This window comes from Aulonocara sp. 'chitande type north' Nkhata Bay, linkage group LG18 (genome assembly GCF_057382095.1).
Source record: "Aulonocara sp. 'chitande type north' Nkhata Bay isolate Kocher_YH1m ecotype deep benthic linkage group LG18, A_spYH_male_GT1.1, whole genome shotgun sequence".
Lineage (NCBI taxonomy): Eukaryota > Metazoa > Chordata > Actinopteri > Cichliformes > Cichlidae > Aulonocara > Aulonocara sp. 'chitande type north' Nkhata Bay.
The window spans coordinates 17303153-17319672 of NC_141361.1; the positions used below are offsets into that span (position 1 = coordinate 17303153).

A 16520-nucleotide genomic window follows, 5' to 3' on the forward strand; every position below is an offset into this window, starting at 1 on the left:
TCATTGGCCGGACATTACGTCATGAAACAACAGTTTTTCAGTTACAAAAACAGGTGTCCCATGAGTGCCAATTAGCCAATCACTGACATGGGCTGTAGTCAAGCTTTGTGCCACAACAGCGATATTAAATTTAAACGGCCAGTGCATGTTTGTTGTTGGCACCCCTGAGGCACAGCAGTTAAACGAAGGAACAGGCTAAACTCACGGTTTATGCAGCTGTATAACAGTGTGGTGCCATTAGCATGCATCAAGGTGGACTTGAAATTAGGTTACATTCATGGGGTGGGGAGGGGGGGGGGGGCACGTTAGTCTCTCATGATTGGTTATGGGAAACTGAATCCTCCCATCTATGGAAATCGGTCTGAGTAGAGCCTTGTAGGAGTGAAGGTGGAAACAGGGTGTAACAAGGAGATTTGTCAGATATCATGCTTTGCTGACACAAACAGTGCCAGTGATCACAGGCACTCCCATAATTAAGTGGATTTACTTATTCTACTTCAAGTATAAATAATAAAGTAGCATGACAATGTTCTTCTTACTTCTCTACTACATTTCTAACATCGTGCTTTACAAAGGAAAGCATTTTGATCATGATGATTGTTTGCCAGTGGTGCTATTTTCCTTTTGCAAATGTACTCTTGGGGAAAGCTGGGGAAACCTGCAGTCAGCTAAGACTGAAGAAGTCACGCGGATGAGCGATGAAATGTTTCTCCCACCGAAAATGCTACGTCCAGATGAACAGAATAAACTTTTTGGGGTTTCCTTACCTGGATGATTGATCAAGACATTGATGCTTCAGCTTCATAGTTTCTTAGACTGGATAAAGTATATAAATTGGAGACAGCCAATGTCACAAAGTCCTGCAGTAGCTCAAAATTGGGCCCTCCGTTGTTCACAAATAATCGAAGATAAGATTTTGATGGCTGCACTGTCATAACACGTGTCACAACATCACATTTTCTCCTAAAAATTAACCATAACTCTTCAGATTTCGCATACTAATAAGATAATTAGGCGTTGTTTCTTTGACCACAAAAATCATCTCGACTTGGCTTTTGCATCGATCCGTTGTTGCTTTTGTTAGAACACCCACAGAGTTCTGTCTGCTCCAAACAGTCCTGTAGAGAAGTAATGGTCTGTCTCTAAGCAGGCTCTGTCAGCTTGACAGTTTCTACCCAGCAGCTTTTGATTAAAGAGACCTTTTTAAGGATCCTACCTGCAATTCTGGAGGCCCCCCTTCATCTCTGATCAGAAGTAAGTAGCTCTGTCCATCCACCACAATTTCTTTCTTGAAACGTCCACCTAAAGGAAGAGATGTTTATTCCAAGAGTTTACTCCACAGCCAGTCAATTAATCAAAGTGTAAATTGTCTGTTAGAACGTAAACCAACCACCAGGGGGTTGTCAAAAAAAAGGAAAGACAGCAGACACATTTCACACCCACTGATAATTTAAAAAAGAAGAAGAAGAAGAAAGCAATTGAAATGTATGGCTCTTAAAAGTTTGTTGATATGCATCTGAATTTAAGTGCAGCTTCTCAATTTAGACCTGCTGAACACGGTGTTGCCTGGATCACATGCTGACAGGAAACCAGGTCTCTCTGGAGCCAATTATGTGGGCGAGAAATTGCCATTTAGCGTGTCAAATGCACAGCTGCTGAGGGAACCAGTTCAGCGCCACTATCACTGCACTTCCATGAGTCACGAAAAGGCCCGACTTTTGCTTCACAAACACTCTCCGGCTAATTGTAATAAATGATATCTTAAGACAAATAGACTTCATTTTAGAAAAGATGATAAAAGGATGGAAAGGAAGCAATGGGAGATAAACATCAGAATCCAGTAAATGTGTCGTGACTCCGAAACTGTTCTGCTTTAAGTCACATCCCAGAAAAATTGGTGGAAAGTTAAGAACGTAGCATCCATACTGCCTTGAGTTTCTCTCCCCTTTTCTTCATTTCTTTTGTAGCCCAAATAGATTTTCCTTGCCGTTAGCAAAGCTGGCTGCAGATAAAGACTACACCAATGGGAGAACCACGCTGTAAATTAGATTTTGCATATCATTTGAATGGTTCTCGATCCTGTGGAGATTAAAAACATTGAAATGAGAAAGTTGTGAGGCTAGAGATGTCCCTGGGAGTGAAAACGATGTCTCATGAATACAAAAAAATATGCCAAAAGCCGTTTCAAAAACTGAATAAGGCACACATTTAAAAAGGTCTACGAATGATCGTGAAATGTATCCCCCCCCCCCGAAAAAAAAGGAAAATTATGTTGAAGGCAGCAGATGTGTGCACTCCTGGAACGACTGAGTAAGAACAAGTTGGAAATCGTGTTGTTAAACCAGCCCACAGAACTAAAGATCACACATCAGAGGAGCTGTAAGTGGGCGGGGCCCCAGATTTTTTCTTTTTAATAGTCGGACACTATTCCTGTGTCAGCGTGCACTTGAGCCACACTTCCACGCTTTTAAGTCGATTTTAGCCCGCTCTGCAAATCGGGGATTCTCCCAGCCTTTTGCACGGGCTCTCAAAGCCTGCTGGATGCTGGTTGCATAACATGCAGAGAGAGAGAGAGAGAGATTCATAAACCACCAGTCAGCTTTTTATTTATTTATATTTTTCTACTGAAGTCAAAGCGCTTTGCAGATTCCGACAAAGCACTGAGAAACTATGCATCTGTATGTGTGAATGCTGATTGCATCAGAGCAAACCAAAGATTTATCAGAGAAAAGGGTTTGCATGGAAGCTGGCAACATGTTCGTACTCCAGAACGGATTATGGAGGAGACTCTCAGAAACCAGTATCTGTAATGAAAGCATACGGCTCTGGAGAAAACATGGATGGAAATTCAAAGCAAACATCTCAGTTACATAATCATCCAGAATGTCGTCGTCTCTATTTAGAGCCTGAATAAGCCAATGCTGTGAATAAATGAGGCAGACTACCTCACTCTCTCTTCCTGGCGTGATGAAGACTAATTATGAATAATGTGAATTTGTGCTCAACGTCTCATAAAGGAGAAAAAAAAACAGGCGAGTGATAACATTGCACACACAGCCTACAGAGAGACGGTGAGTTGGTAGGCATGGTTAACACGCAGTAAGCATACTCTGCTTACACGGAGGCTTAGACCTTGACACAGAGCCACAATCCAACGGAGCTCCATCCGGCGTTGCCATAGTAACACACCCCAGTACCTTTTTTCAGATATCATAGCAAAAGCCCAGGAACAAAACAGTGAAGAAACAGCCACGGATGAACCTTCCCTCTGCTGGGTGAAGCTTCTCTGCAGTGTTAATAGTCAGTCTGGAGTGAAGCCAGTGTTGAAGCGCAAGAAACAATGAGGTGCCCGGTGTTCGCCAGACAGGTACGTCGTATCAGAGCAACGATGTGAAGGGACACGGACATATATGAGCCGATACATTTCCCTGATTAAAGCAACAAGGGTCGATCTGGGGTTTTTTTCCTCCCCCAGCATTTCAGCCATTGATTTCTCAAGGACTAATTAAGCTATGAGGATTTTTTTCCTTCTCCCATGGTGCAGCAAAATGCCAGAAACTAATTATGCGCTTCATGTCTCATCCTCACTATAATTACACTAAAATGAAACACTGCAAACCCCTCAAAGATCATCAGTTAACTCTGGGTTTGCCAACATCTTGCTGGAATTTGTAGAGGACGCAGTCTTCAGGCCAGAGGGGGGCATTCTTGGTTTATGTGTGTGTGTGTGTGTGTGTGTGTGTGTGTGTGTGTGTGTGTGTGTGTGTGTGTGTGTGTGTGTGTGTGTGTGTGTGTGTGTATATATATATATATATATATATATATATATATATATACACACACATAAAAGGATTCCTTTCATATCAAGTGCTTTAAATGTGTAAAAAGCACCTGAGTGTGACAAAAACCTTCATTTACAGTGCCACTTTTACTTGCATGTTTTAGTAATGAGCTTCAAATTACTAGAAATGTTACATTTTGTCATTTTCCCTCCATTTTCAGTGAAGGGAGAAATAGAACTGAGCCAGTTATCAATCTCGCCATTTGGAAGCTTAACAAAATCCAAAACAAAACAGTTTAATGGAAGTTAATTATAAAAATACGCACAGAAGCGGCAAAAAAAACAAAAAACAGTGCTGTTCTTCATTATTTAAATATCCTATTACACTCTTCCAAATATGGTCACCCAACCGTCCCATCCTAACAGAAAGCTGACAAAACCAGCTTTTCACACATCGTCAACAATGTAATACATATGACAGGCTGCGGCAGCTGAGGCGCTGAGGTCAAAAGAGCCACGGTAAACATGCTGCATTTAATCTGCAATGCTCTGATCTTTGTGCTGGGCATCATGTTTGTAATCCACCTCCTGACCCACGCTTTCTTCAGCAGGCTCTTACCTTCAGGCGATTCCTCTTGCACATATGTCCCTGTCAAATATCGATGAACCAAGGCAGACTTCCCGCTGGACAGGTTTCCCACAATCCCCTGCAAGTCCAAGAGCAAAAAGCTATGAGATGATGTACAGGTTCAAGTGACCTGACAGAGAAAAAGAAAAAAAATCCTACCACAAAGGCACTGAAATTGCATAAGTCGTGCTGTTTTGAGTTTTATTTTTTTATATTTTCTTTCCAAAAAACTGAAGCTTCAACCTCAATCATAAAGGCTTTGCAAGTTTTCAGCCCAGTGTGTGCAAATTGTGTGTGGCAAAAAGGAAAACACTGCATCAAGGTCAATAATATCAGAAATAAAACCATCTCCACATCTCATTTAATTCCTAATCTTTAGTTATGCTGCTAAGTCTTAAATCCTAGCTGTATGAGTCACTAAAGTTTTAGAGATTATTCTTTCTACAGAGACATACCATCAGAACTCAACTGAAAAATCAAAGACTGGCGTTCTGGGCATTTTTATTGCGCATATATTTCAATGTGTGTGCATTTAAGAACATAAGTAAAAAAGAAGAAGTGCTGCATTTAAGGCATCTTTGAAAAGACTAACTCTTTTTTTTTTTTTTACCAGTATGCAAGTTTCTTGTTCAAAAAATGAAAAATGTAGTTTTGTGGGTGTGATTTTTCTATTATTATTATTTTTTACTCTTAAAATTGGTCAAGGTGTAATTATTTGAAAAAGTAATGAAACTTTCACACTAAACCTAAAGGTGACTCCATTTTTTAGCTTCTCTGCTAAGTAGATTTTTATTACACACTGGCCTGAAGTGAAAACAAGTGTTGGCTAGGTGGAAGAAAATCAAATTAAAAACTTTAGAAGGTAGTAGGCAGTAAAAGAAACTCCATATGGTTTGTGTTCAAGGGGGTAAAGGTCCCTTTCGTAGGGCATGTGAGTTTGAAATATTGTCCAAGTGCCTCTGATTTACACCCGACTTTGGTTGTAGTCTGTCCTGTTCTACCTCTCCCTGCCGTCTAGACCAGACCAAACTGCAGTGCCTTCGGGGTGATGCATGGCTGAGGGTGGGCTGACGATGCCAGCATGTCTGGGAAGAACAAAGACTGCAACATGCCTCATCTCCTCCCTCTCCAGCTCCTCCTCTACCCACCATCGCCCTCTCCTTCCACAGATCATTAGTGGGTGTTAAAGCAGGTATGGTTCTAATTATAGGGAAGTTTGAGGCACAAGAGAAAAGGTGTGTTCAAGGTCTTTTCCTAGTCTAGCTTCTTTATAACTGAAGTATGTATATCATGAGGTACCCAGAAGAATAAGCTATGAATAAATTCAAAGTTAGCAAAAAGTTGTGGTGCTGTAAAAGCTGTGAGTCAAAAAAAAAAAGGCTTTGAATGTGCCACAGAACCAGCATTCTCCTGCTGTTTAACTGCTGGGCTTTGTGGCCCGCTGGTATATAGGATTTATGATCTCGAAATGCTGTATCAGCATTATGCTACTACAGAACCTTCACTCTTCTTTGTAGACGTTTAGCTCTGATGTGAGATGATCAAAAGATGACAATAAAACAGGATTTAACCACAGTCAAGTCACCAGCACGAAATCAACAGTACCAGAGTACAGCTCACTGTTGCGGCAGAAAAAAATTAGAGGTTTTCTCACATGGTTTTAATCGTTTTAATTCATCTACAGGAATTGTTTTGACCCCTATTACTGTGGTATCAAAGAGGAAGAAAGCAAAACCTGCTTTTTTCCCCCCTATCGTTTTTAAAAGCTTCTGAGAGTTGTAACCAACTTCCTTTCAGCACGACCTTGTCGCTGCACGGTAACTCTGTGAAAGTTTTGAAAAGAATGATTACTATTTTTGCGACACTTAATTTAGTCTTACCGGGTCCATTTAACAAACCCCCGCATGGAAGCTGCCAATTAACACCTTAGAAACATAAAAAGCAACAGACGCATTTAAAAGTGTTTGAAGCCAATAAAGGAAGTTTGTCTTTGTGCTTGCTGTGAATCCCCCCATTGAAGTTTCCCCTTCTTCGAGGTGCCACAACAATGAATTCCCCTAACACTGAAAATATCATATCCACTGGGAGAACGGCAGACCGGAGCCTTTCAAGGCTGCTAGTCTTTATGTGGGTATGGCATTAAATCATGTGAGGATGTTAGTAGTGCATTTGGCAGAGGTTGTGCGTGTGCTTCACTGGCGGGTGGGAGCGGACCCAGGATGTGTCACTGGCCTAGCCCAAAACTGTCACTCATCCTGTGTCCTGCTGCAAAACCACCCTGTATCGCCATGCCAACGCATCTCATTAAAAATCACCCACTATGTGCCAGGGAAAAAGTCCAGCCAATTTCTCAAATGTTCCCTCTCATGTGAAATGCAAAACTAGTATTACATGGAGAGAACATGCTTTCCCACTGACATTTAAATCTGTTAGTAAGATGAAACCTCTGAGGGCAAATTAACACCAGGATTGTCAAAAACAACAAAAAAAAGTTACTCACCACTTTCAGCTCCGGCACTGATCGACTCAATGTCCATTCCTGGCTGTTGACAAAAGAGTCTAAAAAGAAAAAGACAAATGAAGACGTAAATGACAAAAGCAAAAAGTACTAAGCGATAATATGCGTTCTGTTCTATTTGACCCCCAGCTATAATATGGCACCGACAGCTTTTGCTAGCGGCTGAATTTAAAGAGTCTGCAATAAGTTTTATGCTGAATGCTACACCAGTCACATCAAGCATTTCGACTTACACAGCAGTCAATTACAGTAAAACATTTTTAAAGGAATTGTGGGGTTGTTGCCCTTTTTAAAAAAAAGATTTCCTGCACACATGTTAACCAGAACCACTGAATCAAAGTTTTATGGCAGATAGATAGAGCCAACTTTAGTGAAAAAGTTGTGTAGTTATGAATATATAGCCATTTGGCCTGTCGTGTTCTAATGTTTGTCCTTTTATTTTTACCTTTTTCCTATTTTCCCTCATTGTTCTTTTATCTTTCTTTAATTTCCCCCCTTCTTCTCTTTACCACTTCAACCCCTCCCTGCTTGTCAGCTTTGGCATTGCTAAATTACACATATCCTATGTGAATAATAATACAAATATATGAATTATTAAAACATTATTTATAGAGTTTAGGCAAACCAAATCTGTATGGCAAACAGTGCATTCAGATCATAATTATGATAATAAATGCTGTTGGACAAGACAGGTAAAAAAAAAAAAAAACTTTAAAAAAGTAGAATTTTTAAATAAGTAAAAAGAAAAAGATACAGTCATGCTGTGTTCTTGACTGGTGACCAATAGGACAGCCTCACATATGTCTGATTATGCATGTGCAACATGTGCACAGCAGCACAGGCTAATAGTTGCTCACAGCCATTACTGAGCTCTGAGGAAGACACAAAGTTGGCCAAAGTAAACCATGGAGGAACCGCCATGAAATGTTAAACCTAATGAGACACTTAAATCACCCTCACCCAGCTGAACATGGACATTTTAAAGAGGCTAATAAAGGAAGAGTGGCTAAAGCTAAAGCTATCCAGAGCTCAGTATCTACAGACTCGGTATGAGCAAGGGCTCAAAGCAGGAACAAAAGAAAAAAAATTGTTTAGCCAAGTAAAAAAAAAAAAAAAAGAGCAAAGGTTCCACGTGCTGCTATCTGATGAAGTTATAAACATAATTATTATATTATTTATGTAACTTGCATTTGTGTTGATATATAAATCTGATAAACCTGCTTTTGTTTGGTAGGGTAAAATATGTCAAGTAAAGGCAAATGTATAGAAACCCATTTTAGCTAATTATCTGTAGCTTTATTCTCAGTTCTTTCAGTGAGAGTCTATCATGTCCAGTTTGTGGGAAATTAAGAAACGTAATAATTTATTTTAGTGTAAAAATATCCCGCATAGAAAAAAAAAGTTGATTTTTTTGTATAAGCTGTCCCTTATAGAGCTTAGAAAACTGGAATAAGCAAAAATAAAATTAAATAAATAACTAAATGAATAAATCAGTAGATAAATAAATAAATAAGAAATAAAAATCAGCCAAGAAAATTACAATCAGTGCATCTCATATTTCTGTGATAATAATTTGCATAAAGTAGGATTTTTTTTATAATCCTCCAGAAACATATCTGCATATGAATGAGCTGAATTCGAACCTTCTGGTGATTTCTAGTGCTGGAAGCTTTCTGGTTTCAGTCTATAGTCCGCTCCTAGTTCAAATTCAATCGACCAATCAAATCCAAGCAGGCCTTAGCTGCATGCAGGTCCCCTCAAAAGTGGAACCCCGTTTACTGAAATGCAATCTTAAATTCATCAGCTAACATCTGAAGACGAATTAACTTTTTAAAAAGTTTATCTCCATTTGTAAACATCACAAAATACCTTGGACCAGGTATCTGCTGGTTACAACGGATACCTGGAAAAACTGTTCCCTGCATTCAGAGTATAAGGAATCTTAAGGTGCCAGTTTTTCAGGCTTAGTTCAATGATAGAAGCACTTTGATTAAAGCAACTTAAACCAAAAACTAACGGCGATATTAGATGAAGCCCCAAGAGCCACTACCCTGCTTGTCAGCTAATGTCAGCTGGCTCCAGCCCCCAGATTCTGATTTGAATAAGTGGTTAAGAAAATGCATGGATGGATGGATCGATCCCCACGATTTTCAATCTGTCCGACTCTTCTGTTTCCTCTAGATTTGTTTATTTGTACACAACACAAGTGTGAAGAAGTAGTTAATGCAGTCTGTGAAGGCCATTTCAATGTACAGCCCAATCTTAGGAGGGGATTTTGCTAATCTGTTTTAAAAGGCAGTTATTATCAGGCTTGATTCAGCATGGTAGGTTTACCAGTGACATTTGGAGACATTGACTAGATAATAGAGCTCTGAAAAAGGGCAGAACACTATAAAGTACAATGTGAACCCTCAGAACTAAAAACACAAATGACAGCTCCACAAGCTGTGCCCATTTCCCACAGAGATGGAGTACAGCTATGTGTCATAACATCTATTAGAACAAAGACCACCTTCCTGTTTTGGATCAAGGCTTTCTTGCCATCTGAACCTCCCAAATAAGATACCATCTCTAATACAGGAGCCTACATGCCGCCTTGCACAGGTAACCCCCTCCACATCTCTAAACCATAACAATTAAACTACTCGTACACCATCATTACACAGCTATGGCGGTTTTTCTTTTTGCTGCAGGCGATGCCAATATGAAAAGACACAAAGCATAAACAGTAAGGACCCCAGTGTCATTATAGGACATGTTTCAGGGTTTTTTTTCCAAAATATGCTAAAAGCATAAATGACTCATAGACGGGGAGACATGAGCCAAAAATTCCCCTTGACTTGTCCATTAAAAAAAACCCCACAAAAACAAAAATCAGTTAAAATCTTGACTTTTTCTCCAATCCATTTACAAAGAGCGTCACTCTGCTGTGGATGTCTCACTTGTTGTGGGAGAGGAGAGTGCATCCCGAACACAGGGGCCTTTCACCAACCATTGTTTGGAGCAGAGGAGTCTTTAAACAGCACGCCTCCAGTTAAGCCCTCTCAGTGTGGGTTTGACATGTCAGAACATGAGCGGAGACATCCAAACTGCCTCAGTTTTTAAGTGCAGGAAACTCAATGCAGGTCACGGCTCTCTGGGGCGATCTCCGATAAGGCTGCCGCCCCATTTTATTACAGTTCCTGTTTCTTGTTATTGAAAGGTCAACCAGCGGTAATGCTCAAAAATGGCAATTACATGAACCCATCTTAAGGTGCCAGTCTTTCAGGCTTTGTTAACAGCTCACCCAAAATCAAACTTTCTGTATGTTCCTCTGGGATGCATTGCTATTTATCTGACTAGATTGTGAGTCATTTATACTGGCTGTAGTAATATCTGCTTTCTCTTGAATATAATGGAACTCAACGCAGCTTTTTTTGTTGTACTTAAAGTGCCAACAAATATGTTTTTGTCAAACGTGGTATCATGACCTTGTTACTAGAATGGTCCGGCACTTTCATATAGGAACTATTTTCTTTCTACTGTCTCATCACAGCCCATCTAATGTTTACATCCTGTTACTGTATCATTAGCACAAGCCTGCCATCATGGGTACATAGATGCTTTCGTCAGTACAGTAATATAATTAGCAAGTAGTTCCTAGATTGTCCTTTTAATGAAGAACTGGTTATTAGTGAAATAAAGCAGAATGAATAAAGAATAATATTTGATAAATGAAGCCCCCAAAAAACATGATTTTCAGATTTTAAACAAGGAGTATTTTAAACTCAACCCAACTAACGTGTAGCCATGAAGGGAAATTTTGGGTCATCGCAGGTCAATGCAGAAATTGTGTTGTTGGCCACTGACAATCGCTTCCTCTCTGGAGCACCGCATTGACTACCGGAAAACAGCACCACTTATTCTTTCACAGACAATAATAACAACAAAAGGAAGCAATAGAAAATGAGTGCCTTTCACTAAAATAATATTGAAATCAAGAACACAACAAAGAAACAGCATCATGGTGAAGATGCCTGAAATTTGCCATCCCGAAAGAGATAAAGTGGAACCGAACTGTTCCCCCACTAAAAGAAAAACCCCTAATTGAATCCATGTGGTCAGCATTACGTCATTCTTTAAATATGACCATCCCCATATCGCTGTGTCCCAGAATGCCTATGGAAACAAGGGAGCCCCGGGACTCGCGATGCCTACAGAGGACACCAGGGTAAAACTGTGAGGGTAAAACTGTTGGCAGCATGTTTGTCAGGTCTTTCACTTCGCTGCTCACGTCTGCTCAGATAAAAATGACCACTCAGTCTGAGGGTAGCGAAGCACAAGCGAAGCCCCAACTTATTCCATGAGAAAAGAAAATCTAATGTGAGCAGCAAGTCTGTGCGTATGCACATGCATGCATGCGTGCCAATGTGCAGTGAATCTGAAGTGGTTTTTTGGGGAACGAGAGAGGACAACCTTGAGATCTAAACTTCCACTCTTACTCTGACCAACTTTCCAACCATACTTTCCTTCCGTCATGAATTACAGAGTGAGAATTGAGCTAGCAATTAGTGTTTCTACTCTGATGATTCACCAACTGACATTCCCTGTCTGGCTACTTTTATCATGCATGTCATGACAAAGACGGTCCTGCAGCATCTTCTTTCTGTAGCTCTACAAAAACAAAAAAAAAAGAAAGAAATTACAGAAAAAAACAAGCATAAGAGCTCTTACTTTTCTTCTGCTGAGCTCCCAAGCACAAGCCAGTCATTTCCATCAAATTAGGTAAGTGACAAACACAGTCACCAGAGAACAAGGTGAAAATCTTTACCCCGAGCTCGTCTAATGCAACCTGGATGGTCTGGCCTACTTAAAGCTCCCAGAGCCTTGTGTTGTCTGCAGAAAGGCATTGATCACTTCCCCTTAAAATAAATTGGACATCCCAATTCACATTTAACATGAGATTTGCAAATTGGGTTTTCAAGAAGCCTTGCAGTGGAATGCCCAGGCTGACGGACTCAGTTTGTCAAATTAAGAAGGGAATGTGCCAGAGGTTATCGTTGCAGCTACAAAAAGGAATAATAAAAAAAGAACAAAAACCAAAGGAATCAGTCATGCATGAATGAAACTGAAAGCAAAGTTAGAGAAGATCCACAAATTGCAGCTTTTTTGGCAAATGGTTGGTAGACCTCTTGGTGAAACAGCAGGATCCTGCTTCAAATGAGCCACAGTTCTGAAAAACACAATGTACTGGAGCTGAGATTTGCAGTGGCAGCTGCTCATATACAAGTTACATTCAGTTATTAACAGATTTCCCTCTGCTCCTAACCAGACTGTCTGCGATTCAGTGGTTTTTCAATATCTTGCCGTCTCCCTATGTGTCCTGCTGCAGCTGAGAGGGCATTATCGCTGTGTCACTGTTTATTCAACTTCCCCTGAAAGTGTATTTATCTTGAACATAGCTACCTGCTGGGGACTCAACTACACCTGCTGATATGAACGCCAAAAACAAAAGCATTTTTTTCTAATTATTTTTCCCTCTGCAGGTTTTAAAGTAAGGCCCACTCCATCTGAAAGGTAAAGCACATACAGGAAGGAGGCAAAGCGAAAGGGAAACAAAGGGAATTCCATCCTCATGAATATATTTTGTGTCAGATTTAAGATAAATGAGTCTGGATTTCACCTTCGTGGGGGGGATTTTCTTCTCTAAAAGGTAACTCCAAAAAATACCCATCACTGAGTGTTTTCCTGTCTGCAAGCTACATTGACAGGTTAGAGTACAGGTTACTGTAGAGTTCTATCTGCAGCACCACTGCAGTATTTCAACCTCTGCTACACATGTGCACCGCTGACCACCTACACTGCTTCTCCGACTCTAAGGACCCCAGAGACCACACCCCACTCCCCATTTCAGCACACAGTTCACTGGCCACTCCTGGATCCAACAGGATGGCTTTGTTTACTCGACAGGTGGGGGTGGGGACACCTCAAACTCTTCCCCCTGTTAAACTCCCTTCCTCCACCCAAACGTCATACACACACTCAAGTACAGCCTGAGTGTATGCAAGCGTTCAGTCACAGAAGAGTTGGGCTTCGGCTTTTCTGGATTTAATTTACTTTAAGACCAACAGTTAGGCAGGTAGCAACAAGCGCAGAGTCCCGCCCAGGGCATTGAACACCCAGCTTAACTGAAGCTGATCGGCACACCTACATTCCTGAAGCTTGACTGACTGACTGACTGCAGTGGAAGAAATGGACAAATACCACTTGACTCTGGAAAACAAATCAATAGGTATCCTTGGTAACGTGTCATGGGAGAATACAAACAGACAAGAGATTAACAAGTCTGACCTCAGCCCCTTCATGAGTCTCAATTTAACATGAAAATTAAAACAAAAGAAATGTTTTGCTGGTTCAAAAGTTGCGAATATATACATGACATGTGCAACTTGACATCGGGGGAAGTTATTAGGTTGTCACAGACGACTAATTAGGTCTCTTTGAAAAGGTGTGAAATTGGAGCTTGACGCACAAAACGCAGCAAATCACAGCCATTAATTCAGATAGTTACAAATATTTGCCTCTCTGCCTGCTCTTCCAGGCAACTGGACAAACACACTTCACTGTCAGAGTTAACCTTTAAACACAGCGCTTAAGTCGTTTGCTCCTCTCCCCATCATTACAGTATGTAAGCCCTCTTAATTTAGCATTGCGAGACTGCCAAATGCATCCCCATTACAGCCACTAACTGCTTTAATGCTACTTCTTTAAGCTGCGTCTCTGAGAGACCAATAAGCAGGCCTGGGTCAGGATAACACAGAGATAGCACGGGGACTGTGTTATGCCACAGCCGCCCCTCTGTAAAACAAACTGTTATCATGTGTTCTTTGCAGTCACTGGTGATTTCACTTCACCTACTTTTTGACTGAACTACAAAAACCTCAAAGAAGGCAAAGTAATTGCTGTGCATGTGCACACGAACTGAGGTTCACACATGAAAAACACTGGAGAAATAAAATACCCGAAATAGAAATTCCAAAAGGACTCTTTGGACTTTTTTTGAATGCCATCCAAACTCACAATTCCCCCACATGTTTTTCATTTGCTTGGCCTAAAAAAAGTGCACTTCCTTATTTCTCTCGAGCTGTAACTTTCTGTGCAGTGAGCAAGAGGGGGTATATAAAATGGAGCACTGAGCTGAGAAATAAATCAGCAGTCTTGCAGGTCTTACCTTGACCTTTGTGGGAGTCAATGCCTGCCAGAGTCTCTATGGTGACAGGCTGTGACTTATTATTCCCAGTCTGGGGATATTGACCACTGTCTTTGCTTTGGGACTGCTGAATTTCACTTTTGCCACTGCTTGGCTGGTCTTTCCTCCTGAAACGGTTTGCTATGAGCTGCCATATACTTTGTTCTTCCTGAACTGGTTTGGAAGTCAGTTTTGGTGGATGGAGAGGTACCTCCATTACCTTGACCTTCCCCCTGCTGTGATACTGAATGTACTGCATGCCTCCATCTTCCGTCTGATCACTGGAAGTTGAAATCTTTCTTCCTGTGAGGTACGAGAAGGGTTGAGGAGGCATCGTTGCCTCTTCAGCAGTACTTTTAGTCTGAGAGTACTCCTTTGACTCTACCCCAGGACCCAAATCCCTAGGACGAGTCTTCCTGATTCGCAGACTAAAACTCCGTCTTAAAGAGCTCAGTGTACTTCTTGAAGTATCAGATTTGTTGTTTTTGGGGGAAATTTTAGCATCTTTGTCATTTTGCTTTTCCTTGTTCTTCTCTTGAGAGGTTTTGCCAAACAGTTTCCGTCGTAAGCCTCCTTTGAAAAATCCCTCTCCTTCGCCACCTCTGTGGCTGCCACTCCTCTCGCTGTTTATCTCATCATCAGAGCCCCTCTTTTTTAGTTCCAGTACTGTCATACTGACGGGCCTGGGCTTCCAGCTCCTCTGGCGGACCCTAAGGTTCACCTCCGCAGGGCCTGATGGCCGTTGAGCCACAACAGGATTGAGGCCATCCACTGCTCTTAGCTCAGCCTTCCTGCTCCTGTGCTGGTGGCTGTCTAAACTTCCTGTCCATTTGCAGGATTCCTGGGCTTGGGGCTCTGGCAGAACTGCGACTGCGCCTGGAAGCATGCAAACGCTCCTGGGCCTTAGCAGCCGTCGTTCTTGTTCGGGCTGACGATCTCTTTGGACCTTGACCGGACCGTCATACATGCTCATCGTCCTTCTGCCGAGCAGGGCTTCATCCTGATGTGACCTTCGTAGCAGGGCCCAAGGCAGAGACCTTCTTCCTGGTGCACTGTCATGATTCCCATGAACAAGTCCTTTAGCCTGGATGGTGGCAGAGCACGATGTTGAGCTCTGAATGAGCTGCTCCTTGGCGTCTGGTTGAGCTGTTAGCAGTAAGGAGTTTCCTGTGTATTTTGAAGGTGGTTTAAAAAACTTGTCTGTCTTCATTTTTCCCGCAATCACCTCCTCCAACTCCTCCTCATCCTCCTCCACCACTACCTCCTCTCTATGCCTCCCGGCGCTACTGAGGGAGAGCCACCTGCTGAGCTCGTGCTGTGCCTTGCCCAACCTCGGGCTTTTCTCCATTTGGACTATACAAGTCATTTCTCCATTTGGCTGACAATTCCCAACCAGGGTGTGAGTGACCTGGCCCATTTCCAGCTCTGACACCGGTGCATCTGTATGTGTTTCTTTCAAGATTACAGAGACTTGGTATACAGTTATCTCCTGCTGCTGCTGTTCTATAGCTGTACTCCTTGGGGTCACATCCACGTTCCCACTGCTAAGGAAAAGCATCACACTTCATTCAGACGGATTCACACAATCATCCTCATTAACACACTGAAACCAGTGTGTTACATTCTGCCAGAGAGTTGAGATTCAGCTCATGAAGTCCTTCATTTGAAGACTAAATTCCTCTGCCAGGTATAATCTTTCACCTTTGACATGAGGAAAGAAAAAAAAAAACAACTTCAAACAAGTTAGTTCAAAGCCTCGCTGCCACCTGCATCCTCTGGCTCCTTTCCTCAGCAGAATCAAACAGGCATTTAGATGGTAGCTGCTTTTTGCTCCGCTCTATTCTACCTGTCTCGAGCAAGTAGATGCACAGAAGAAAAACAAAACTTTAACTGCTGATTTTGCAACAAAGGCATATCTGTAACAGACACAAAAGTTACAGCTCAAAAAAACTGAATCATCCTTCTTCTTTGGCAAGTTGCAAACTGCGAGCAATCCCTGTTGTTGGCGGTGCAGAGAAACCCCTTAATCTCTGAGCTCTTGCCATGTAGAGCATGAGGGAGTGTGTCTCTGTTTGAACTTTCAGCTGCCTTCCAACCCCCGGGACACATGGAAAACAAGGAGTGGATCCCAAGGACACTGAACACGCCCTCATGATTTCACCAGAGTTGCTAACAGCCCCCGGAGGTATAAACAGACAAAAGTGAACACACAGGATCGAGATAAGACTCTGCTGATTACACACTGATATATACAGACTACAAGCCACAAGAAACAGCCATAAGTGGGCATTTTATTTGGATTGACCAATGGTAGAAGAAAAGAATAAACTATAAACTTTCTCGTATTTATTTAGACACTTGACTG

General features: G+C 41.7%; 1 protein-coding gene across 1 annotated transcript in view; it reads right to left on the minus strand.

Annotated features, from left to right (window-relative positions):
- Positions 1–16184, minus strand: part of agap3 (ArfGAP with GTPase domain, ankyrin repeat and PH domain 3) — a 72603-nt gene extending 56419 nt beyond the window's left edge. The window contains exons 1-4 of the mRNA XM_086273317.1: positions 14138–16184; positions 6910–6968; positions 4401–4488; positions 1217–1302 (exon numbers count right to left, since the gene is read on the minus strand). Coding sequence (XP_086129443.1) covers positions 1217–1302; positions 4401–4488; positions 6910–6968; positions 14138–15713 — 1809 coding nt within the window. The 5' untranslated portion in view covers positions 15714–16184. The remainder of the gene's footprint in view (positions 1–1216; positions 1303–4400; positions 4489–6909; positions 6969–14137) is intronic.
- Positions 16185–16520: the final 336 nt, after the last annotated feature.